Raw genomic sequence first — 26627 nt, forward strand, 5'->3', positions numbered from 1 at the left:
CTTACAGCAAAGTATATGCACTTGCATATAATAAGAAGAATTCGCTCAGTTTCCGTTGCTGCTTCTTCTTTAATAGATAAAACCTGCCACATGTATCTTGAAGCTCATAACTCTGCTTCCTCCAAACTTATTCAAACAGAGAAGAATAAATTGGAAAATCATCAATGACAAAAACTAGCCCATCCAACCTGGTCAACTGAATGATGGAATATAGCTATCAAAGGTAAAAGAATTTCTTTAGCTATTAGCTCCAGTTGTGGGGGAACTGGCTCTTTCACTAGTTTTGGATCCAAGAAGTACTGCATATGTAAAGATAAATCACCAGCCAAGTCCATTAAAAAAGGTATTCAAAATTAAATTACTTAAAATAAAGTACAAGGAATAATTGGTTTTTCCAGGGCTCTATCACATACAAGAATTGTTTTTAAACCAAGAGCTCACAAAACACAATCAGACAAAGGACCTATTCCTTTAAATTGACCTGAAAAAGAGGTTTCCCAACATTCAATTTGACCTGTATCCACTGTTAAGAGTCTTATACAAACTTAAATTGCTATAACCAACCAACATGGTTGTTCAGTTGGCAAAGACCAGCACCTCAATTAAGATGCCATGGGTTCAAGTCTCCTTGGGCCTACTACCCAGGAAACATATGAATTGGAGAGGAATCAAAGTATTAAAGCATGTTAATTAAAACAAAAGATGTGCTACTAAAGCAATGGAAGTAGGGAACTAATAAAATAAAGCAAAAAAAAAAAAGGATTTATGAAATGAAACATATGAAACCATTTGACAAATTTGGTATTTTGAAAATTTTATATATGAAAGCTCATCAAACAGGGAAACAAAAGGAAGTCTAAGTGAACCCAGCATAATTTTAAATAAGCTTTTGTCTCCAATAGAAGCTCATCCTAGGATCCCACACTCTTAGCAAAACTTTACATAAATTAATGTCTCCAATAGAATCTCATCCCAGGCCAACCCACTTAACAGAACCACTAGAGATGGTCAAGTTCCGAACAAGTAGCACAAGGAACAACTTCATCCTTGCACACTAATAATAGGTACTATCAGGCGTTGGATATATGTGTCAATCATATGCAATTTATAGTGTGCTTGAGTGAAATTAATTTGTACCACTGAATACTTATGTGTCCCAAGATTATATGCCCTGTAGTGATTGCAAAAAGGGAGAGAATTGGGCAATTTGTTCATTCAGTTGTCCCCCATTAGTCGACCCCATTTAGTTGGGACAAGGCTTCTTGTTGTTGTTATTATTGTTGTTGGTGTTGTTTTTCATTTAGTTGCCACATTTTATATTTTTAGAATGCGATTCAATAATATAAACCCACTTATTTCTTGCATGCAAGGTTTGAAATCTCAGTTTCGAAACCAGTTCAGCTAGCCTTGAAATCTCGCCTGAAATTTAGGCCATCTCTGCTGAAACCTGGTACTTTTGCCAAGAAGTTTCAGCCCTATTGTGATGGTCTTTTTATCTGAGTTATTGCATACACCCTACTTTAAGCATAATTAAACACAATTGAAGAGATATTTTGAATAAAAATCAATGAAAAAAACTGACTCGTAACCTACTAATAGAAAGACATGTTTGTTTGTTCCAGCAAATTCAAGAAGTTGTAAATTGTAACAAAAGTACTTTAAACGTTTCATAAAATCAAATGGAATGATAAACAACATGATAACCACAAATTAAATAAGCAAAAAGAAACTCGAACAAAGAATCCAAGATCTCCCCTTAATAACTACATACATACTTGTACTAATATTCCACTATTTTTAAGTATAAAGCAGAAAAATAATTGGTATATTTTATCAAATTTTAAATAATTATGGTAGGTATTTAATAATTTTCAAATAACTTAAATAATTAATTAACAACAAAAAATAAGTTTGACACCATCAAAGCGTAGATCAAGTGATGGTGTCTCAACAGAAGTGGTGGAGGAGGAGTAAATGGAAAGTGGTACAAGATACAGCTTTTGCCCTCAGCAATGTATTTATTATTGAAAAGTCTCTAGATTAGAGTAATGTTCAAATATCCTCAAATTTGGTTGCAAGATTTTCAAATATCTCCAAATGTTAGTATCTTAAAAGACTTGCTTGACTCCTAAGCAGCAAGAAGGAAAGGAAACAAATCTCCCTAAGTATTAGCTTGCTAGTGAAGCTCCATAAAAATAGAAAGTACTACCCTAATCTAATAAATAGGCTACTAATACAAAATAAGATATGGGCAGAATAAAATCAAATCTAATCTAATCAAGGGTGCATGGTTTGAGATCTCAATCTCAACAAGGATCTCAGTGCCTCAACCAAGATCTGGTAAAAATCCACAGTCAACTCAACACAACTCAGGGGCCCATCTTGGTGGGTACCAGCTCAAAGTTTGGGCTAGAATTTGGTATTTAACCTATTTTAAGCCTTCTAAACATAACAGTGGTCTTAAATTTATGAGAAAACAAGTGCATATATAAGTACCAACTCAATCCTATCTGTAAGATCGATAAACAGAAGGAATAAACATGTTAACTCATAAAACATGAAACACAACTATTACTTGATATAAATGAAAACATATAGGTTTAAAGTCAAAAAATACATCAAACATGATTCAAAATTTCACATTACAACATTGGTGTACTTTAAAAGTTACACCATGAGAGCACAAGAGTAAAATCAATGACTAAGCGGCTCCTCCAACTTTGGCTCCACAAGCACCACCTCCACTAGTTCAAAACATAATTTTTCGAAGAAAAAAAATTAAGTTCAGGAAGAACACTCACCTTGCTTCAAGATTGGTTTCAAGATTAGAAGATCTTTGTTGAAAATAAGCCAAACAGTTTGTTAATGCAGCCTAGGTAGAAACCCAACCAACTTTATCGCAAAAAATCCAGCTAAAACACCAAAACTAGCAAAGGAGAAAGGAGTGTTAAGACAAAACAAGATCGAGATATCTCAACTCGTCTTGACCGAGATGGGGTATTAATAAAGACTGGGTTGATTCGAGATCATGAACTAAAATCTCAAGCTGACCAAGAATCCGAGATATTGTATTTTTTTGGTATTGTCTCGACTCACACGAGATCTTGTCTTAAAGTCTCAAAGATACAAAATCTCATGAGAGCTCTAACTATGCTATGGGGGCTACCACTGAAGGGGTAAATTACACAAATCTTAAAACTCTCCCTCAAGCTAGAATATACATATCAAAGACTCCAACTTGGAATAACAAAAAAATATATTAAAAACTTTATAACCTTGAGCACAAATAACAATAGAAAAAGTTGATAAATGCTAAGAGAAATTCACCCAAGAGACAGTCAACAACTCATATAATTTTTCGAATGAACCATCAAAGTATCAAACAATGAGAACAATAGGCATTAACAAGCATGAACCACATGCACAAGCAAAGCAAAAACAATAATATCAAAGGCACCATCTAAACAATGTCAGTTGTAAGTAGCAATAGCCTCAAAACTATCACATCTCCAATGGCTACATCACTAGAGATAGGTAGTAGGCAAGAATTCTCCACAAGAGAAGATAAAAGTGCAACCCTAATATCCACATAAGTAGATAAAAGTGTTGTTCTAATGTCCATGCAAAAACTTTTCACAATAAGGTAGGTAGTAGATAGTAATTTTGTTCAACCAAAGACAAAAATAAGGCCTCAAACAAAGGTCTCTATAAGTTAAATATAGGTTATTGTGAACCAAATAGGTAGGTAAATATGGTTACTATAGACCAAGTAGGTAGGTGAAAAAGCAATATGGATTTTTGTGGATAACCAACATATAGTAACTCAAAGAGGGACTACCAAAAATATCTGGAAGAAAGAAAAAAACCCAAAAGTAAGAACCCTAGGCATAATCTTCAAGTACTCAACAATTGTAGGCAGATTTTCTATAGGAAGGGATAGTAGAACAATTAATTCTTCGTAGTCCTTGCTTTGGTGATAAGAAGCTCTAAGTCATGGCTGATAACAATACTCTCTTAGAATAGCAGCAAATAGGCAGTAAAGGTAGAATCTGAATATGCTCAAAGATGACTCTCAAACCAACAACTTCTTAAATTTCAGAACAGGATATGTGATGTAGAATTGAAGACATATTTATGAAAGAAGAAGCCCATTGAGTCAGGCCCATCAAAGGCCTAAAGCTATCACCTAAATCAGCCCATGGCTTTCATGGGCTATGACTGTTTTAGTAGGTTAAAGTTGGCCCACTTAAGTTGAACTTCATAACCCAAGTCTAGTTTTTGAAAAGTCAATAAAAGGGGCTATGGTTTGAAAATAAAAGAACTCATTGTCAAAGGAGTTTTCCTTTGTCAAAGAGGTAGGTAGTAGTTGAATTATTAATAGGTAGGTGGTGTTAGCTAGTGGTTGGATGTTACCATTAATGTTTATGTTTCTTTAGAATGCTGTATAAAGAGACTTATGTAAGAGGTGAAGACAACTCATGAATTGAATTCAAATTGCTTGCTAGCATTCCTCCTCTTTGGAGAACCCTTGTGTTTGATCAAGGTAGGTTGGTGTTCAATCCAATCGATCCACCTTTGCAATGTGAAGCCCGGGTGTTACATGTTACATAGTTATTGTCACTTTCTTCATTATAGTTCTGCCCCTATTTGAAGATCTATTCAGCCCGTTTCGTTATATGCTTTATCTGAAACTGATTCCCTGTGAAAGGTCCTATTTGGCTACTGTTTTGATCAATCAGATACAGTCCTACATTATTTGGTATCAGAGCCATGACAAGGAGTGAAAATTCTGAACCATCCAATCCAACTAATCCTATGGTGGCAATGATGGAGATGGTTCAACAACTGAGCAACCAAATCACGGTGAATCAAAAGCAAATGGACGAGAGGTTCTCAAAAATGGAGGCCAGAGTTGCTGCTTCTACTCATGTTTCTTCACCCTCCACTTGGTGAAGAATTCCATCCAGCTCATTCTGTAGCCAATTTTCTTGCTCGGAGAAATATGGGGAGAGGACCCCAAAGGATTCCAATTGTGTAACCAACTTTTGAGGAGCACCTACGAAGTTATTTCACTGGAGAACAACCTACATTCAATAGGCATGTTGGTGACTCTCACAGGGTTAAGCTTGAACTCAAAGAATACTAGGGTAAGCATGATCCTCAAGTCTTTTTGATTGGTTGGCAGCATTGGATGACTATTTAGATTGATATGAACTATCGGAGGTACGAAAGATGAAGTTAGCACGTACCAAGCTAATTGGAGCTGCACGTAAATGGTGGAGAACTCGCGAATATGAATTGGAAGATCGTGGTAGAGCTCCTACTACGTGGGAGGAAATAAAGGAAGAACTGAGAGAAAAGTATTTGTCATATACTCTTTGATTGCGACTACAAGACAAGTTAAATTCTCTTCGTCAAGGGAACTTCACTTGTCAGTTGCAGAATATATGGAACAATTTGACTATCTTTCTTCTCGTACAGGAATTCGAGAGAGGGAGATCCAAATCTTGTCACGTTTCAGATTGGGTTTACGACCTAAAATCAATAAGGCTATTGGCGTTGTGGATGTAGAGAACGTGCGGGATTGTTTTGAAAAGGCCCTACATGCGGAAGAATTATTGGCATCCAACAACAAAAGGTTTGGATACCAAGCCGGGGAGGCTAGGCGAAAATTTCCAGCACCAAAACCTACAACAACAACCCCTACTCAACCCACATTTCTTACCCAACAATATAAGGGCAAGGCTCCTATGACTAGTGGCAGCCAAGCACAATGTTTTCACTATCAAGAGGTTGGACATTATGCTAAATATTGCCCACACCGTCAAAAGATTAATGTTGTTGCTGAGATAGAAAAGTCAGCAGAGGAAGAAGATCCTGATCTATTCCCATACCCGCTCGATGATGGCAACTATGACGGAGCTGCATATGATGAAGATGATGCTAATAGAGGTGATGCTTATGGCATTCATATAGTAAGCCGCATCTTGGTGGCTGAAACCAAAGGAGAGGACTGGCGGCGCAATTGTATCTTCTACAGCCGTATGAAGTCCGGAGATAATACCGCTTTGGTGATAGTTGACAGTGGGAGTTGTGTCAACATTACTTCAAACACCTTTGCGAAGAAAGCAAACTTGAAGGTGGAGAAGCACCCTCAACCATATCGGGTATCCTTGCTGAATGGGAATATTCTAGAGGTAAATCAACGGTGTTCCATACCACTGAAGATCCATCGATATGAGGAAGAGGTATGGTGTGATGTAATCCCTATGCATCTTACTGGATGTTCTGTTTGGTCGACCATGGATGTATGATAATGATGTTATGGTCGGGGGAAAAAAACCAGTGTGTATTCAAGTTCAAAGGACTTCACACTGTCCTCCACCCAATCAATGTCCCAGCTGAAATGCGTCAACGGAGGTCTTCGAGGACCAACCAAAAGGGGACCAATATGAAGCACAAAAGTTGTTGTCCATACCGCAAAAGAAGCTGCTGGTTGTTCCTCACAGGAGTTCATTCACACTAGCCATGATACAAGGCTGGTATTGACTCTTGTTACAAGGGTAGTCACACCTCCACCTGAGGTGACATTTCCTCCACCCATCAAAGAGTTACTTTCTGATTTTTCTAATGTGGTTCCTGATGAGTTGCCTAATGAGCTACCTCCTATGCGCGATATTCAACATGCCATTGATTTGGTACCGGGTTCGGTGTTACCAAACCTACTGGCTTATCGCCTTAGCCCAACACAACACAATGAACTCAAAAGACAAGTGAATGAGTTGCTACATAAAGGATTCATTCAGGAGAACTTAAGTCCATGTGTTGTACTAGCATTACTGACTCCAAAGAAGGATGGCTCATGGTGCATGTGTGTGGATAGTAGAGCAATCAACAAGATTATAGTCAAGTATAGGTTTCCTATACCGCGGCTTGATGACATGTTAGACATGCTATCTGGGGCTAAGATCTTTTCTAAATTGGATCTTAAAAGTGGCTATCATCATATTCGTATTCGGCCTAGAGATGAGTGGAAGATTGCCTTCAAGACCAAGGATGGACTATTTGAATGGAAAGTCATGCATTTTGGTCTGACGAATGCACCTAGTACATTCATGAGGGTGATGACACAGGTACTCCATCCTCTTATTGGTCAATTTTTGGTTGTATACTTTGATGTATATTGATCTACAGCAAGCATCCAGATGATCACATCAATCATCTACGACAAGTCTTGAGATTGCTTCGCCATGAGAAGCTATACATCAATCTCAATAAATGCTCCTTTATGCTGCCAAAGGTTGTGTTCCTTGGTTTTATTGTCTCATCACAGGGGGTTGAAGCTGATCCAAAGAAGATAACAAGTATAACAAATTGGGCTACACTAAAGACAATCACTGAGGTTCTTAGTTTTCATGGACTTGCGTCGTTTTACAGGAGATTCATTCGGAACTTTAGTGCAATCATGGCACCTATTATCAAGTATTTGAAACAAGGCAAAGGTGAGTTCAAGTGGACAGCAGCAGCAACCAAAGCCTTTCATCTTATCAAGCAAAAGATGACAGAGGCTCCAATACTTCACCTGCCAGATTTTGATTGTATATTTGAGGTAGCAATTAATGCCTCACATATTGGTCTAGGAGGTGTATTGATGCAAGGAGGGCACCCTATCGCTTTCTACAGCGAGAACATCAATGATGCCAAGCGACACTATTCGACATATGATCTAGAGCTCTATGTTGTTGTCCAGGTGTTACGCCATTGGAGACATTATCTCATCGGCAAAGAGTTCATTCTCTATACCAAATTACCAATCATGAGGCCCTCAAGTATTTACATTCACAAAAGTCAATTAGCAACAAGCATGCTAAATGGGTTGCTTATCTACAAGAGTTTGTGTTTGCAATGAAGTACAAAGCAGGAAAGGAGAATACAGTGGTTGATGCATTGAGTCGAAAAGTACTTACTCTTAGCACATTCTCAGCACATGCAATTAAGATTGATCAGATACGTGATGAGTACGCATCTAACGAAGATTTCAGCATGCCATACAAGGAGTTACAGCAAGGTAGGCAGCATCATAAATACTCACTTCACGATGAGTATTTGTTTTTGGAAACTTGGTTATGCATTTCAAATTCCTCCCTACGACATCACATCATACGGGAGCTGCATGGCGGAGGTTTGGGAGGTCACTTCGGCAGGGATAAGACTATCATACAAGTTACCAATCGGTATTATTGGCCTCATATTGCAAAGGATGTTGATAATGTAATCAAAAGATGCCGAGTTTGTCAGCTAGCCAAGGGAACCAAGTAAAATACAGGTCTGTACTCACATTACCAATTCCTCATGCACCTTGGATTGATATTAGTATGGATTTCGTACTTGGGCTACCCTCAACAAAAGAGCGATATGACTTCATCATGGTTGTGGTTGATCATTTCTCAAAGATGGCTCACTTTATACCATGTTGCAAGACCTTTAATGCATCTCACATTGCAAAGATATTCTTTAAGGAGGTTGTACGACTACATAGGTTACCAAGTAGCATTGTTTCAGATCGTGACGTCAAGTTCACGAGCTACTTTTGGAAGATATTGTGGCTGAAAACTAACACAAAGTTACAGTTTTCAACCGCATTCCATCCACAAACTGAAGGGCAGACAGAGGTGGTGAATCGAAGCTTGGGAAACTTATTAAGGTGTTTGGTTCATGACTATGAGAAGACATGGCCATCCATACTCGACATAGCTAAATTTGCTTACAACAGCTCAGTTAATCGTACGACAGGTTGTACTCCTTTTGAGATTCTACTTGGAGTTCAACCCCGACGGCCTATAGACCTCATTCCACTACCACCACAAGCACGCGTGAGTATTGAGGCTGACAAGTTTCTGCGCCATATCACAAAGGTACATGTTGATGTTCACCGAAGAATAGCTCTCAGCAATGATATCTACATGGCTACAGCAGATCGTCATCGACGATATGTGGAGTTCAACCGGGAGACATGGTGATGGTTCATGTCAACCCAGAAAGGTTCCAACATGGGGTCAACAACAAACTCCATCCAAAGAAGATGGGTCCATACAAGGTGCTGAAACGCATTGGACCAAATGCTTATGTACTCGAGCTACCAGAAGAAATGAACATAAGCAATGTCTTCAACATGGCTGACTTACATCTTTATGTAGGACACCACTCTGATGATGGAGACACTGAACAAATGTTGAGGCTGCTCCAACTCAAGCCACCAATCACTAACATCATTGAGGAGGTTTTGGATGACTCTTACAAAACCACTTGTCGTGGCACTGGATACCATGCTTTCCTCGTCAAATGGAAGAATCGTCCACGGCATGATAAGTACTTGGATTCATGCTAATGATTTCAAGAAACTCGATCCAAATTTGTATGAACGTTACATGTCATTCATTCATTCATCGGAGACGAATGTTTTCAAGCCGGGAGAGTTAATGCAGAATTGAAGACATATTTACGAAAGAAGAAGCCCATTGAGTTAGGCCCATCAAAGGCCTAAAGTTGTCACCTGAATCAGCCCATGGGTTTCATAGGCTATGACTGTTTTAGAAGGATTAAAGTTGGCCCACTTAAGTTGAACTTCATAGTCTAGACCTAAACCCAAGTCTAGTTTTTGAAAATATAATAAAAGGGGCTATGGTTTGAAAATAAAATAACTCATTGTCAAAAGAGTTTTCCTTTGTCAAAGAGGTAGGTAGTAGTTGAATTATTAATAGGTAGGTGGTGTTAGCTAGTGGTTGGATGTTACCATTAATGTTTATGTCTCTTTAGAATGCTATATAAAAAGACTTATGTAAGAGGTGAAGACAACTCATGAATTGAAATCAAATTGCTTGCTAGCATTCCTCCTCTTTGGAGAACCCTTGTGTTTGATCAAGGTAGGTTGGTGTTCAATCCAATCGATCCACCTTGCAGTGTGAAGCCCGGGTGTTACATGTTACATTGTTATTGTCACTTTCTTCATTATAATTCTGCCCCTATTTGAAGATCTATTCAGCCTGTTTCATTATATGCTATTATCCTTATAATATCATTCTAATTTCAGCCCTTTTCCCATATAAACTTTGTTTCACCTTAAGTCCATCAAATCTGAAACTGATTCCCTATGAAAGGTCCTATTTGGCTACTATTTTGATCAATCAGATACAGTCCTACATTAATATGTAATCATAGCTCTGATACCATGTAACAAAATTGAAATTAAAATATCTATAAAGAACGGGGAACAGAAGGAAGAGAAATGAATTGGTGGAGGAGAAGAAGAAGAGATGGAGGAGGGAATGGAGAGTGGTGCAAGATACATCTCTCCCCTCAACAATGTATTTACTATTGATAAGATTCCAGATTAGAGAAATCTTTAAATATCCTCAAAATCTTGCTACAATATCTTTAGATATTACTATCCTAAAATATACCTAATTGACAACCAAGCAACAAGAAGAAGAGGAAACAAATCTCCCTAACTATTGTTTGCTAGTCAAGCTACATAAAGTATAGGAACAGAAAATAGAGAGCACTATAAATAGGAGCTAAGAAAATAAAATAAAATCCGGACATAATAAAAACGGATCTAATCCAATCTTGGGTGAGACCCACATAGTGTGGTTACCACTAAAAGTGGTAAATCACACATATCTTAATAATGTGAATACATATTTGTTTGCAAAAAGACATGGGGTTTAAGTTTAAGATTCCTTTGGAAGTGCTTTGTAGTACATAAAAGAAACCTCAAAACAATAGTTCTGGTTTTAATTTGAATGACCTAACACCTACAAGAAATGGTCATATTGGAAGCTTTGATATTGTAATGCAGCCTACTACATCAGGTGGATCAAAAAAAGGAGGACAAATCAAAATTGTAACCAGAATCATTTTGAATGAGAGGATGTCAGATGCAGAATCACATCCAGTTGCCTACACACAGTTCTGCCAAATTTAAGACGATCAAATTTCAATATCTACCAAGTTAGAGATGCAATAATTGCATTCTTACTCAGTAAAGGTAATGTACTAGGCTGCTTGCACAGAATTCGTACCTGAAATGGTCTAACAACTGCTTGAAGAACAATGAGGCCATTAATAGTGCTCCATCGAGAATTTGCAGATTCATTAATAAGATTACTATTCTGAATAACAGATCGCAATTCAGAGATGAGCTCAGGCCATGAGTTCTCCTTTACAAATTCAGCAACGACAATAATTCGAAACTGCACATTTAAAAGAAACAAAAATATAATTAAAACCATGCAAATTCTAGATTCAATACTAGACGAAGTAATGAAAATGAATAATAAAGAGAAGATACTATTGAATGCCTACAGCTTCAACTAAAACTCTGAGAACAGTCGGTTCGGCTTGAAGCAAAGCGCTTAGAAGACAAGTCCTAAACTCGTTACTGACTTTTGAAGATGGATTTTCCCCACCAAGACGACGCCCAGCGAAATTTTTAAGATACGTAGCAGCAGCAATTCTTTGCCCGTGATTTTCACCTCCTATATAAAAATCCACCATACGAACCATCAATAGTAATAATTTCACACAAGTCTGAGCTTCTGATGAAAAAGTTACAGACAAATGCGAGGCAGCGAAATGAAAAGTTGTAATCAAGCACTGCAGAAGTATGGCCAAGTTGATTTGAGTAGTTAAGAATTATACCCGTAGCAATGGAGACGAGGGAGAAAGGGAATTCTGAAAGAACAGAGAGATGCTCGAGGGCTTCGGCTGCAGAGCTGACAACAGAATCGTCTGAGCTGAGGGTATCATTGAATAGCTGAGCAAGTCGAGGAACTAGAGGTTCCATGGCTCGATGCGATCCTTCGATAGAATCCCTAATTGACAAATCCCAGAGTATGCTAGCACCGTAGCAGCGAAGTCGACGAAGCAAAATGACGGAGCAGAAGCCTCGAAGAGAAGAATGGGCGGGAAATTTGTCTTTGATATGTGGCGCTCTCTGCCCTCGTCCCCTGATCAAAAGACCACAACCAAAGCTAAGAGCCTAAAACTGGGAATTTCCACTCGGAATCGGTCCCAGCCGGTTCCTGAATCATTAGATCTAACCGATTCCAAATCAAATCGGCCGAGTCATCAATCTATTTTAAAATTTATTAACTTGATAACCCTGGCAATAGTGTAGTAATTGCCTTATTAATTAATTTTATGTTTTATTAAAACAAAAGTCAAAAGCTTCATGAAAATTTCTGATCTTTACTTGTATTCACAAAACCCTCATTTCCACTGTTTTCCTTTTTCTCTTCATGTTCTTCTCCATTCATAAGTCACAATGCTTGCAACTTGCTCTTCGTAAATCATCACCTTTATTGGGTGATTCAATCAATTTTAAGTTACTTAGTTATTTTTTCATAAGCTGAATAAGGAGTTGAAAAAGTATGCAAACCAATATTTGCTCTAACTTTTTGACGTTTGAAGTCCATCTCTGATTTTGGGAATGACCTATGAGTAATGGTATGGCATCATTAAATGGAGGGTTAATACACATTGCTAATCTCGATTGGATGCAATGGTCACCCGAAAATAATACAAAATTTATGGTTTATGGCAAATAAGGATGAGTACTCATTTTAAAACCTTTGATCACAGCCTTTCGTTTGGTTGACGATAATGAAGCAGCAAGTCTATTTTTATATAAGGATATGTAAAGCGTAAGGAACATTATCATAGAATATTGCAACAAATACATATCAAAGTGCAAAAATATATTGAAATTGTTTAATAGTAAAGAAGAAACACATCATATAATCATTAGAAATTAATATTTCATTATTTTAAACAATATTTTGTGGATTTAATGAGTTACCCGACAAACATTTTTTTATATATTTGTCTTATTTATTTAGGTGAAGAGATCCAAAATAAAAAATGGTCTCATCCCACCCTACTTGTTGAATGACCTCTTAGGCATAGAACAAAATTCTATCGAAACTTGCGAAATTTCCACCGAAATTTTCCATTTTGAAAAAATGCGAAACGAAACTCATGAGGACCGAAAAAAAGTCCCCAGTTTCGATGGAAATTGTCGAAATTTCGTTAAAACTTGTCGAAACTTGGTTCAACCCAGTTGGACCAACTGGTTCATGAGGAAAAATTTTTCCCAAATTTCGTGGGAAACTTGGAAAATTTCATGGGAAACTTCGTGGAAACTTGGAAAATTTAGTTGAAACCTAAGAAATTTCGTGGAAACCTAGAAAATTTTGTGGAAACTTTGGATTTTTTCCTTTAAATATTGTACTTTTTCCAAATTTTCAATTTTTTTTTGTTTATTTCATGTTTCCCCAAAAACCCACGATAAATACCCCCTCCATCAGAACTTCCCTATCCAAAGTGCGTATTCCTCAGGTTGGTTATCTTAAGCATATTGATAACCAAACTCATAAAGTTACAGTTGTCGATTAACTTGACAACCATATGCATAAAATGTCAAGTGATGTCTATGTTCGTTGGTTGGAGGAGAGGATGTTACAAGCATAGTACTACTCAGCTCACAAGATGAATCCACTATTGGCACTCCTCTTAACACTAAGTTGTATTTTCCTTTTATTGTCAACTATTTTGAAGTTAGAAATTGTAAATTGAATGTTATGTACTTAAGTAGTTAATTTTATAATGTACTTTTTGGACAACTCTACATTAATGTTATGTACATTGAATGACATGTCTACATTGATTTTTTTAGCAAAATATAACAAATGTATTATTTATACTCTAATTAGCTTAAATACAGGATCCCACCCCAAAATACTCTCTAAAACCTGTCAAAACTTGTACGGAAAAGTCCTCGGTTTCCTCAAAATTTTCCAAGTTTCCACCTTAGTTTCCCATTTTCACCCGGTCGAAACTTGAGTTTTCCTCGAATTTTTTACCATGCTCTTAGGTGCTTCTTCAACGTTACGCGAATAGGTGATAGACTTGCGCTCACAATGAAAGGATTTGAAAGGGGTTCTCAAAGTGTAAAAAATAGTAGTAGATAGTTCTTCGTCCCTTGTGAGTCTCTAGAGTTAAGTTTATATAGAGATTACCTTGAGGCGGTTTCTCTGTAGATTTTGTCCATTTAATGAAGAGTGGAGCGAGTTTCCTTAGGAAGTATGTTCCTTTTCCTTAGCGATTCCCTTGATGGACTCTAACGGAGTCGTTACTCCAAAAGTCACTCCCCCATGTTTCGTGGTGGATATATGGGGCGGTTACTTTCATAATTGGCTACTTTGACTTAGTATTTCTTCGAAGAATTCTTCTAACGTGGTTCTCCAGATTTGGAGTGCTTGCTTCCCCGATAGGGATCCTTCATACTTACCTTGCTAGGGGTTCTTCGTACATTTCCCTAGGAGGGGGGGGGGGGAAGGTTCTCCATGCCTTTCCCCAAGGGGTGGGTTTCTCCATGCCTTTTCTTGAGGGAGGAGATTATTCATACCTTTCCCCGAGTGGGTATAGGCCATCCCGACCATTGAGTACTCGGGCTAGTTATCCACCAATTTTGAATGTCATAACACTCAGTTCCTAAACCTTGGTTTTGAAGAACTTTAAGGGATTGCCTCAATTGCCAAAGACCAACGCTTCACAACATGAGATCGACCGTTCGAATCTTCTTGAGTGAAGGGTGTATCTACCCGTTATCTGCATATTTAAATTATACGTAATAATCCACACGAGCATAGTAGCCGGCCTAGAAGGAGAGAAATGACTTTCTCCCCTCTCTCCTATCCACAGCCACACCGAACCGGAATCTATTATCTTCTCTACCCTAACATGGCAAACCAACCAATATGATTGGAAGTCTCAAAATCCTACAGCTTCTGGAAAGCAAGTATAGAAGATAACAGGGAAGAAAAACGGGATTGCCGTTTCAAAATTTCGAGGTTGTGAAACAGAACCGGAGGTGGTGGCATCGATGGGCCCTCATAAAGATCACTTTTTTCCATAAAAGCCGAACTTTCTGTTCCATAACAAATGATGGGGTGTTGGTGATTGTGATTACTTTTCTTTTGCAGGAAGAGAAAGAGATTCTCTAAATTGAAGTACGTAGATTTCGTCAAGTATTGCGATGAAATACGCTTCCTTGGCCGAACTTTGGCAGTGAAGAAATCTCCTAACAAATGCTACCATTTCTCATCTTTTGGACCTTTCACATTGATAAAAAAAGCGATCTTTTTTATTTCCTGCACAAATGTACTAGAACTTCCGAGTAAGAAAAGGAAAAAGGTGTTAATCAACCAGTTCAATGGTGTACAGCTTACTGCCTTGGTTATGGAGCCAATGCCTCCACCGTTGTTTCAAACTTGTGGGTCTCACATTATATTTCACAGCAAGAGAAAATGGTGCAGAGGGGGGAAAACCAGAGAGCATGTGATAATAATAGACGAAAGTGGACAAGATAGTCAAAAAAGTCACTAAACAGAACAGAGCGCTCGAATGGCTCTAATCCCTATGGAGGAAATCACGGAAGAAGAGAGCATCATGCGTCTGGTTCATTCATACCAAGTAACCAAAGCCGAAGCTCCACTCAGAACTACCATCACTCAGTAAGAAAGTCTCGGTTCTCCATTAAAAATGCAGGTTTGTGTTCGACTGTTGTGGTTAGTCATCTTTGTGTTTGAGTTTACGGCCGTGCAGAGCTTGAGCCCACCTATCTTGTGCCGTAGCTTATGTGGAGGTATAGCCATAAACTACCCATTTGGAGTAGACGATGGCTGTGGTGCACCACATTACCGGAAAATGATGAATTGCAGCGGCGATCTGTTCCTACTCACTCCGTCAGGCTCCTATAAGGTCCGATCAATCGATTACGAGAAGCAGACAATGGTGATATTCGATCCAGCAATGTCCACATGTTCGATGCTTCAGCCCCACCATGATTTCGTAATGTCGGAGATCCAATCGGTTGTGATGCCACCCTCTTCTGATACCGTTTTTGCTCTTCTCAATTGCTCTATCGACTCCCCTGTTCTCAACCACTACCGTTCACTCTGTTTCAATTTCTCCGGCCACTCATGCGATGAACTCTACGGTGCCTGCACTTCTTTCAAAATCTTTCAGCAGTACCACACTCTTAGTCCTCCTCCGCCTGCTATTATCAACCCCTACCCCAACCCTTTCTTGTCTAACACAACGTCTCCTCCACATCCTTCTATCTCTCTCAATCCTCCTCCTCCATGTTGCTTCACAGGTTACGATACAGTGAAGCTTATGAGCATGAACATACTTGACTGTACGCATTACACGACCGTGTACGACACGGATAATCTCAAGGGTGTTGTACCGCTAGACTGGTCTTATGGGATGAAGCTCACCTACACGGTTCCCAACGTCGGCTGCGACCGGTGCCAGCGATCCGGTGGTACTTGCGGCTTCGATACAGAGACGGAAGGGATGCTTTGCATTTGCTCTACATCTTCCAACGCTACTAGAGATTGCGGTAACTTCGGTAAGTTCCTTCACCAACAATTTCCATTTTCACGAACACTAAAGCGGTTTTTGCATACTAATTAATTGGTTTCTATTCGTTTTATCAGTGAAAGGAGCGAACTTTGGCGGATCTGCAAGTTGGGGTCTGAAACAATCTCCATTAACGTTGCTCCAGCTGCTAACTTTGGTGTTTGGAGCACTTGTTAACATGAAAAACTTGATGAATATCTATGTGGTATGAATTATCGTGCTCAGAATATCAGTTCCCTCTCTGTATTGCTTGAAATTATTCATCACTCATTTTGCAATGGAGTTTATTATCGGTTCAAGTTAGGTTAATCGAGCGAGGAAAAACTGTTGCTAACACATCATACCTCACATCCAGTATGATTCCAAAAGTTTACTGGTTTTCGACGGAGAGCTTCTCTTGCTTCATGGAGTTTATAAACTCTAGAGTTTTTTTTTATTTTGGTGGGGTAAAACCCTAGAATTTCCTATTACCACCAGACCTCAAGCCTCAGGCTATACCATCTCATCTCTCTAGCTTAACAATAACATTGAATGTAATGCCCATAATGAATGTAGCATCTCTATTGATGTTGGCAAGGCTTTCCACCCACACTTGCATATGCTTGCAAAATGAATTGCTATATACCACCGCACAGAAGCCTGTCATCAGACTCACCACCCAAGACTGGCTCCCCGATTATCTCCTACACTTCCACACGGCACAATGCACTATGTGCTCAACTTTCGCATTATAACTTTTTTTCGCTGAGACATTGTGCCCAACACTCTCCTTGCATAGGGACTCTCCCTATAATTAGCTTTGTCATACATTAAGACCCAAAAATCTCCTCTCACTAGAGTAGCTCCCTGTTTAAATAATCCAGATCCTCCAAAGAAGATTCAGTGAGGGGCAAAAATAGTTTGCTAACTGAAAATTAATACTTCAGAGTACCAGGAACTATGTCATTGCCTTACGATGATGAAAATGCACGGCCGTACAAAGATCAGGTCGTATTCAATTTTGTTTCAGTAGTGCCTCATTAATGCGCTTGACCGTGCAGCCAGCCGTCCGATTAGAGGCTGGCATTAACCTCTCATTAAAAAAAATCAAATTAAAGCAAACCCAACCTCATAAAGCGTGTTTCTCAGTTTGGTTCGGTCTGATACAAACCCAGCGGTCCGAATGGGCGGCTTATTGCCTTTATATTATTTTTGGTGAACTCACATGTCATGTCATTATTATGGGATATGACTTAACAGGAAAGGGTTCTCCCACGCTGCCACTTTGGGAAGAACCTCTCCTACTGCACTAGTGAGGGAAACAATATCACTCACACAGGGCTCAATGGTAAAACGGGAGGAAAAAAAAATGGTTAAAAAAGGAAAAATATGTACTATATAATTCCCAGAAACACACCTATCAACTTAAAATGGACGGGAAATATCCTTCCAACTTTCAAAGCTACATTTTCATGATTACCAAAAAAAAAAAAAAAAAAAAAGACAGCCTTGATCCATACCAACAAACCCTCCCAACACCCCCCCCCCCCACCCAAAAAAAAAAAAGAAGAAAAAAGTAGGGACAAAAATGATTGCTAAGAATGAAATGACAATGAAAGTGGGTGTGATACTACAACTACTAAACGGATTCAGATTCATGCTTTCTCTACTCCAGCAGTTATGGCAGGGAATCCACTGGAAAATAAGAGGTACCCTATGCACCTGAAGAATGAGCTCCATTGTGGGAGACCCTGTTTTCAGCTCGCAGTTGTGGGTGGTATAGTTGCTGGCTTTGCATCTTCAGCTTTCTCATGCTCTTTGTTAAGCATCTGAAATCAAATCCCCAGATAAAAAATCATGATACTCCCAGCATACCAAAGAAGGAAGGGCACATCATAAACCACACCCTCTTAATCTTTATGTATATATAGAGCCAGGATATTGACCTCTACATCTAAATTTCGCCTAAAAGTTCATGTCATGTGATCGGTAACGCTGAACTGTAAATTTTAGAAAAAGAAGCAAGCATATTACCTTGTTGTTTATCAGGTTATGGAGGGCAATTACACTCCGGATTAGGGAAGATAGATAAATAACCCCATCTTATCTTTTGTCTCCTCTCCTCGTATTGTGCCCCCGCCCCCAACAAGTTAACATATCATTCCCCCGCCCCCCCCCCCCCCCCGGGGGTTTTCCCTTCTTGGGGGCGGCCCCCCCTGTCTTCACTGCGGGCGGTGGCCGGTGCATTCTATTCTCCCCCCCTGCAAATACAAAGTAAATATGTAAGCTCCAAAATAACCAGCCCAGACCAGACAAAGTTAAACACCTACATTCTCCCAGGAGAAAGGAGCTACCCAGTCATGTGTTGTACCCAAACATAGCTAGGTGGGTAATTATGATGCCTTCTAATGGGGTGCAGGACAGTAAGTACACCCCCTGCTCAGTCTGGATGCAGGTGTAAGACCAGGTAGCATTCTATTCTAAACCCCCCCCCCCCCCCCACGGCCCCAAAAAAGGGTAAAACTATATGCGTGTGTTTCCTTACCTGCAAAAGACTTGATCAACTCAGCCACATTGAGATTTGGCAGAAGGTTGAATACATCCTAATAAGAAAAACAACCAAGGTATACTAGAATTATAAGACCAAAAAGAACATTTATCAAAAACCTTTGAACAGTAGCAGGCTAATATGATGTTGCTTTCAAGGAAGTTCACTATCAGATGTTTTTTGTAGCATGTACAGCATATATATGGTGGACCAAAGGTGATTTACCTCCCAGGCTTCCCATTAGAGAACAACATAGTAAACAAGCATATTCTAAACATCTGTTAACAAAACTATGCCATGATTTGAAGGTTGATTAAGAAAATGGTCTTTATGTTCTCAATCAAATAGCTCATGTCTTTAAATAAGTTATTCAATTTTCCCTTGGTAATATTTATTGTACTCATCCTGCTATTCTCACTGCCAGAAAATGGTTCCCTTCACTTCTGATTCCCCCCTGTTTTTGGCCTTCAATGACTCAAAAAGCAGTCAAAGTGACCATCTAAGTCTTAAACAAATGAACAATGTACTCATTAGTGTTTCGAAGACAGGGTATACCCTGATCACTCGGCATGGATTGATTGATTTTACATAATGTTTGGAGTATTGTAACATCCCATAACACCAAGAAATAAAAAAATATACCTTCAGATTTCACCACTAAGCTGACAAGCTTAAAAATATGACACCTAGCTTCCTTACTACTTCCCAGAATTGATAAAATCAAGAGAAATCAATAAGCAATTGACCAGCTCAGCTCATAACAAAAAGCCTATAATCAATGTAAGTGTGTGCATGAGAGAGAAAATATTAAACAAAGTAAACCTAGGTGATATATGCTCCAATCATTAAGATGCAACCAAATCAAATCAAATATAATAAAAGAAAACATGTACCTGCAGATGATACAGAATTTCATGATTTAGGGGGAGTTTTCCATCAATAACGCAATCAAGATAGGAATATATCTCTGCGAGCCGTGCATCCAGGCCCCTTAAAGCTGCAAGTTTCCCTGACACCTGTAGTATACCAGTACTGGATCATTAATTTGTTAAAATATGTTGAAATCTATAGAAATTAATGCCTCATGTTCCTCCTTTTCCTTGCCCAATTTCATGAAAGAAAAGCATCCAAAAATGTATACATAGAAGGGTAACAAGTATGTCAACTGTATGATTGGGGCAAAGAAAATAACCTCTGTTGCAAGGGTACTAATTGTCGTATCCTTCACATCCCTGAGCAAATGCTCTACTCCTATTTAATAGCGACAAATGGATTCAGTTAACATTATGTGAATCAACAAAAAAAGATATCAGGAAATTTTCAAATATTTAGAAGGAGAGAAGGAGAGGAGGGAGAGATAGAAGGGAGAGGGTTGGAAGTAAAATGAAGTGTAGAGTCGTGGCATACCAATTTCCTCTACTTCATGAGCAGCAATTTCAGAAGGCGCATGCACAAACACTTTCTGGCTTTTCTGAGTTGCATTCTGAATAACCAAGCAGAAACTCGCAATAAGCAGTATATTGAGGCAGGATACATCCCCCCCCCCCCCCCCCAAAGAAAAAAATTGCACCAGTCAACTGGTAATTTTATTCATCATCTTGAAATCAGTTAAAAAACAGATATATTAAGTTTTAAACCACGGTATAACATAAGGGGGAAAGGTATTACTATCAAGGAAGGAAATATGATTTAACTCACCTCTTTAACCTCTTCAACAGCATAGTAAGCTTTGGTGGGTATTCCTAGTTCCTCCGGTTGGACATCAATAATAACCAACACAGGATTTGGAACATAGCTACAATATCATAATGAAGACCACAATAAGAGAACTGAATTACCAATGTCACCAATTCACAGTGTCAACAGACTTATAACAAATGTCACATGAAGGACATTCCAACTATAATGATATTATGATGCATGAGGAAGGACCAAGAAGACAACAGTTGGATACACAATAATACTAGAAAATCCCATGCATACAAAAGAAGCCACTTCTTTCCGCTGGGTTATTAAATAATCAATCCATTCATAACAAACGTCCTAGCTCTTCCAGAAAATATAACAATAACAATTACAATAATTAAATAATAATAAAGGAAGAATTTTCTCCATAGGAAGGAGCCATTGGGAGCACATGCAGAAGACTCAATGGAGGTGAATTTCCACCTTTCATTGAAGGTGCAGTGGCCTTTTTACAGTGGGCTTTTCTCAGGACTTGTATCTAAAGGCGTGAGTCACTCGACTCACTCCAAAGCAGAGTACACTCCCCCCCCCTCCAAAAAAAAATCATAGTAAAACATGACAAACCCCAATATAGACCTTTTCTCCTCAAATTTTATAAGTTCCATTCCATTTTTTTACCATGTAAAGATTGTTAGGAAGGATATATCAATCAAGATATAAATGCATTTGAACTTAAAAATAAACTCAAAGAATATCACAAACAGCTGGAAACACATGACCATGCATGAAGACCAGTTGTAAAGACTCAACTAAAAATACAGTACAAGTTGAAGATTTTAAACGCCCAAAGGAAAGCAGAACATGATTATGTTGAAGAACTAGGAAAACCGTGAGCTCTTACGATTTAATATGGCCCTAATTAGACTGGAACAGAAAAGGACAATCTATGAGCTCAAACCAAGTAATCAGTTTAGACAGTGACATTCAGTCAACTGAGAATTGGGTGGTAGCTCAGTCACTCAAGGGAAAAGGAGAGGTTTTTTCTTCCAGTATGTAAAATCAAATAAGATGTATGTCATGCACAAAACTTCCTTGTTGCTGCTAACTAATACTGTGGTATACGCATACGGAATACTAAGGGTGAGCCTTGGTTCAATTGAAAAGGATGCCCCAATGTGACAAAGAAATCAGAAGTTTGGGAACAGCCTCTCTAAGAATAGCAGGGTAAGGCTGCATACGTTTTGAACTTCTAGACACAGTAGTGGCGGAACCTTGTGCACCGGCTATTCTAACACAACTATAGGAGGAGGTAGGACATGTTCTAACATAACAAGGATATCCAAATCAGACAAACATGGCCAGGTAGCATTGTTTAAAGCTGAGTTTTTGTCTGATATTACCCAAAAATTTCAGCATTGGCAGAAGGCAAAAGGGGGAGAAATTTGAAATTTGAAGCTTTGCTACACAGGTAAGCCAAAAAATCTATGAGTAAGGAAGCATTCAGTGCTAGAACAGAAACTGTGAGTATGGAATGGTCATAATGTAAGCAGAATAACCCCTGCTTCCACAGCGAAGACGATTCTAGACTTGAACCAATCAGACTGGAGCAACTTTACTATTGAACTAAGACCCACGATCCCAAGATTTCCAAGTTTGTGTTCAATAAAGTGACAACAACACAGCAAAGCTTATAAGCGTAATCATGTAACAATGAGCAACTACAAATAAGTCAATCATAAAAATAAAACTAAAAACAGGGACAGTGGGTTTGGATGGGGGGGGGGGGTTATGTCATCAATTGTAAGATGCCAACAGAAGATGTCAATATATCATACATCTGTATTATTATGTTCACTGGAAGCAAAGATTTTCTTTTCTTACTCATGGAAAAGTACATGAATATCCAAGTCATTTTCCCGCAGTTTTGGACCTGTACTGTACCAACCAACAACGTGCTCCTTTGCTGGCAAACATATTTGAAGATTAGGTTATACAATGAAAACAGCCAGCAGATTCTATCTATCAGATGTGATCCATAATAATCATACAGGATGGATCATAACAAGAATACCATTTATTCTCTTGAACATGGAGAACATTGCTTCATGGTAGTTGTGATCAAGAAACCAGATGCTTGGGTCCTTATCATCTTCTTCAAAAGGAACTGCAAATTTGAGATTTAAACATTTAGAAAAAAATAATAATTAAACCCCGCCATGCACATGAGAACAAAGAAGTAAATTCAAATTACTGTCCCACAACTTCTATAATTAGGTAAAAACCATCTCAAGCATGAATTTACATAGCTTTACAAGTGATGACTGCCAGTTATACGAGTAATAAAATAATTTCTAACAAAAATTGGGAAAAAAAAAAGGCTACAAGGAATGCTTCTACCGCGACGATGTCAAACCCTAATTTTCTCATGCAAATGAAAGCATCGACAAAAACCTCGAATGCAACGGTTTCCACAATTCTATAAGAACACCATTCAGGATTAGTTTTCCAGCGAGTTTTCCAGAGGGAAAAGAAGATAAGAGAAAAAAGAAACTGACGATATATAAAATTGACCAGTATAAAGGGCAAACGAAGTAGAGATATCAAACATGTAAGACTCCAAAAAAAGAAGATCAATAGAAGAGGAAAACAATGAGAATATAGAACCAAAGTTTGAGTACTGAACCTGCATAGCTGTTGGTGACATCAACAATTCCCTTCGAGGAGCTACCTAGTAGAACACCAATAACGCGCTTCTTAGTATCCCTAGCGACTCTGTTGTAATGATCAACTATACTGAGAAGAACAAGCGGGTGAACGATAACTTTATCGATCAGTCTTGCCGAGATTTGCTGTGTCTTGATTACATCCATAGCGATCTAGTTCCGGAGGCTCACTTTTCTGCAACTGAATTTTGAAGCCGATGCGTCTGTGAAACTTGGAATAGCAGCTTGCAGAAGGGTACAACGGGGACTTTTGAACTTGGCAATCAGGGATTCAGGGGCTCAGCGCCGTAATAACCCTATAATATTAGAATCCGGATCATCGCCCCCGACTAAATCATGAAAGAAAGAGAGAAAATCATGAAAACTCATTTTCAAATTTATATACGTATTTTTTTATATGGTAATAAAAAAATTAATAATTTCTAATTTTTTGTGTTTTTTATTTTCTAGTTAATATTATCAATTTAAGAAGTTTCTACTTTGAATAGGTTGTTATTTATTTATTTTCTTATGTAAAGGATAAGTTTCTAAATTTCAAATTTAAATTAAAATTCATCGTAACTAGCTCTATCATCGATTGATCTTATCTCCAACCGATCAAGAAGAGTTTGAGTTATAGTTAAAGTACCTACAAGTTGTAGAGTTTGATTGTAAATCGGATGTAGTTCAAATTCAAATATTTGAATTGTAATTCATACTAATATTAATATTCATTTTCCACTCACGAAAGAGAGTAAAGAAGAAAACTCATTTTCAAAAAATTCTAACTTGGTATCGCTTTTTTATTTGGTAATCCCACCATTGGACCAACTCCTACCATTGTTTGTGTTTTTTATTTTCCAGTTAATATTATCAATCTTCAGACCAAGTTTCCACCATTGCCATGGATTGTTATTTATTCATTACCTACCAACAAGATTTCTCCTTCTATTTCAAATTCACATAACATTCATGGTTATGTCAATGGAACCAATCTCCAATTCCGATCAAGACCATATTCAGTTATCCCTCCACCATCATCAACCTGTAGAGTTTGATTGTAGAATAAGTTCTCGTTCAATCAAATATTTGAATTGTAATTCATATAATATTAATATTTATTTTCCTTTCACTAATCTGAGTGTAGAAGAATTCTCTCTCAAACGAAATTCTAACTTCAGGACCAACTTCAAACCAACTCCACCATTGCCATGGCTTCTTCTTTCACCTACCAACAAATTTCTCCTTCTACTTCATGCACATAACTTTTATGGTTATGTCAATGGAACCAATCCAGCTATTCCTCAAACCATATTCAATCCCTCCACCACATCAACCTCCATTCCTAACCCGCATAATGTAATTGAAATACCAACTTTTGCAAATTCCCAAAGGCCACTCTTCTATGGCTGAATATGTTCGGAAGATTAAATCTATTGTTGATCATCTTGCCGCTACTGATATTATCTTCAAAATGCTTCGTGGCCTAGGTCATGAATATGAATCATTTGCTACTTCAATTACCTTCTGTCTTGACCCTCTTCCCCTTGATGATTTCATAGGTTTTTTATTAAATCAAGAATCTTCAAAGATCAAACAAGACAACAACTTGACTTGCCTTCATTAGAAGTTAATCTATCCACTAGCTCAACCCCCACCCACTAACTAAAATCATGGCCCCTTTTCACATCTATGGTAGAGGACGAGCTCGAAGTTACTACAATCGTGGTTGACATGCAACAAAAATAATCATACAGCGGAGTAATGTTATTTTCGCTATGCACTAGATGACAATGCCTCTAAGCTGAATTCTTGGTACCCGACTCAAGTGCCACTCATCATGTTACATCCAATGTAACCCATATGGATACAACAATGCCTTACCATGGTATTGATCAACTTCACATTGGTAATGGCTCAGGTTTGCATATAAAAAATATTGGAAGTGCTTCTCTTGAACACTTTCCAAAATTCTTACTATATCTAAAGTGCTAAATATGTTCTTTTCTATTACTAAAAATTTGCTCTATGTGAATAAATTTATTCGTGATAATGATGTTTATATGAAATTTCATCCAAGTTCGTGCTTTGTGAAGGATCTCAAACAAACTAGTCAAACCCTTTTACATGGATTGTACTGACCATCCTAGGCATTCCCCAGAAATAAATGACGCACTGAACTATAGCCCAATTGTAGTGATAAGGGGACAAGGGTTTAATTAAAGCATCCCTCGTAAGTGATGTTGCATCAGTACTTAGGTATGGTGATAGGAAGTCTAGGGTTCCCACACCATGGACGAGTATGGTAAAGAAGCTACTAAATATAGGATTAGATTTGTATTTTGGAGCATAGTTTCTTAATAGCTAATAGCTTAGAATTGTTAGATGTTTGAGAGATTATTAGAGCCACTCTAAGTTACCCCCTAATATTAATAATATTAAATTATTAGGGATGCTTAGCATTTCCTCTACATCTTCCAACGCCACTAGAGATTGTGGTAACTTCGGTAAGTTCCTTCACCAACAATTTCCATTTTCACGAAGATGCAACACTGAAGCTTTTTTTTGCATACTAATTAATTGGTTTCTATTCGTTTTATCAGTGAAAGGAGCGAACTTTGGCGGATCTGCAAGTTGCGGTCTGAAACAAACTCCATTAACGTTATTCTAGCTGCTAATTTTGGTGTTCGGAGCACTTGTTAACATGAAAAACTTGATGAATGTCTATCTGGTGTGAATTAACGTGCTCAGAATATTATTTCCCTCTGTATTGCTTGAAATTATTCATCACTCATTTTGCAATGGAGTTTATTATCGGTTTGAGTTAGGTTAATCGAGCGAGGAAAAAATGTTGCAAGAGATACAACTTCAAACCTCACATCCTGAGTAGTTTACTTCCAATAGTTTACTGGTTTTTCACGGAGAGTATACTTCTCTTGTTTCATGAAGGAGTTAATAAACCCTAGAGTTTTTTTTTTTTTTGGGTGGGTAAAAGTGTAAAACCCGAGAATAAAACTATACATTCAATGCAAATATCTTTGGCTCAAAAAGAAAAAATAATGCAAATATCTATAACCACTAGACTTCAAGCCTCTGCAGGCTATACCATCTCATTTCTCTAGCTTGACAACCCATAACATTGAATGGTAATACCCATGATGAATGTAGTATCTCTATTGATGTTGGCATAGCCTTCTCCCTCACTTTCATATGCTTGCAAAATG

The 26627-nt window shown here is 38.1% G+C and overlaps 3 protein-coding genes across 3 annotated transcripts in view; 1 reads left to right on the forward strand and 2 right to left on the reverse strand.

Moving 5' to 3' along the window:
- Positions 1-11995, reverse strand: part of LOC149019397 (ARM repeat superfamily protein) — a 36202-nt gene extending 24207 nt beyond the window's left edge. Inside the window, exons 1-5 of the mRNA XM_089153411.1 lie at positions 11701-11995; positions 11365-11537; positions 11082-11252; positions 189-299; positions 6-83 (exon numbers count right to left, since the gene is read on the reverse strand). Of these exons, the coding sequence (XP_089009537.1) occupies positions 6-83; positions 189-299; positions 11082-11252; positions 11365-11537; positions 11701-11845 (678 nt within the window). The 5' untranslated portion in view covers positions 11846-11995. The remainder of the gene's footprint in view (positions 1-5; positions 84-188; positions 300-11081; positions 11253-11364; positions 11538-11700) is intronic.
- Positions 11996-15445: 3450 nt separating this feature from the next.
- On the forward strand, positions 15446-16890 carry LOC149019398 (wall-associated receptor kinase carboxy-terminal protein). The gene is made up of 2 exons (XM_089151021.1): positions 15446-16477; positions 16566-16890. The coding sequence occupies exons 1-2, from the start codon at positions 15604-15606 to the stop codon at positions 16697-16699; spliced, it is 1008 nt and encodes a 335-aa protein (XP_089007147.1). The 5' UTR covers positions 15446-15603; the 3' UTR covers positions 16700-16890.
- A 1130-nt stretch (positions 16891-18020) lies between these two features.
- Positions 18021-23753, reverse strand: LOC149019399 (26S proteasome non-ATPase regulatory subunit 7 homolog A-like). The gene is made up of 10 exons (XM_089153412.1): positions 23385-23753; positions 22773-22865; positions 22583-22664; positions 20714-20810; positions 20423-20498; positions 20208-20266; positions 19909-20031; positions 18992-19070; positions 18502-18569; positions 18021-18296 (listed from the first exon to the last, which is right to left on the reverse strand). The coding sequence occupies exons 1-10, from the start codon at positions 23569-23571 to the stop codon at positions 18225-18227; spliced, it is 936 nt and encodes a 311-aa protein (XP_089009538.1). The 5' UTR covers positions 23572-23753; the 3' UTR covers positions 18021-18224.
- Positions 23754-26627: the final 2874 nt, after the last annotated feature.

The sequence above is a fragment of the Hakea prostrata genome, chromosome 4 (genome assembly GCF_041222555.1).
Source record: "Hakea prostrata isolate BN-2017 chromosome 4, UWA_Hpros_2, whole genome shotgun sequence".
Lineage (NCBI taxonomy): Eukaryota > Viridiplantae > Streptophyta > Magnoliopsida > Proteales > Proteaceae > Hakea > Hakea prostrata.

What these genes read in the sequence shown, in the direction of transcription:
- LOC149019398 (XM_089151021.1), top strand. Translation starts at nt 15,604, where the DNA reads ATGCAGGTTTGTGTTCGACTGTTGTGGTTAGTCATCTTTGTGTTTGAG. An exon ending in TAGAGATTGCGGTAACTTCG is followed by an intron (nt 16,478 to 16,565) that starts GTAAGTTCCTTC and finishes TCGTTTTATCAG; the next exon opens with TGAAAGGAGCGAACTTTGGC.
- LOC149019399 (XM_089153412.1), bottom strand. Translation starts at nt 23,571, where the DNA reads ATGGATGTAATCAAGACACAGCAAATCTCGGCAAGACTGATCGATAAA. An exon ending in TTAGTACCCTTGCAACAGAG is followed by an intron (nt 20,032 to 20,207) that starts GTTATTTTCTTT and finishes GGTATACTACAG; the next exon opens with GTGTCAGGGAAACTTGCAGC. An exon ending in AAATTCTGTATCATCTGCAG is followed by an intron (nt 19,071 to 19,908) that starts GTACATGTTTTC and finishes TTTTCTTATTAG; the next exon opens with GATGTATTCAACCTTCTGCC.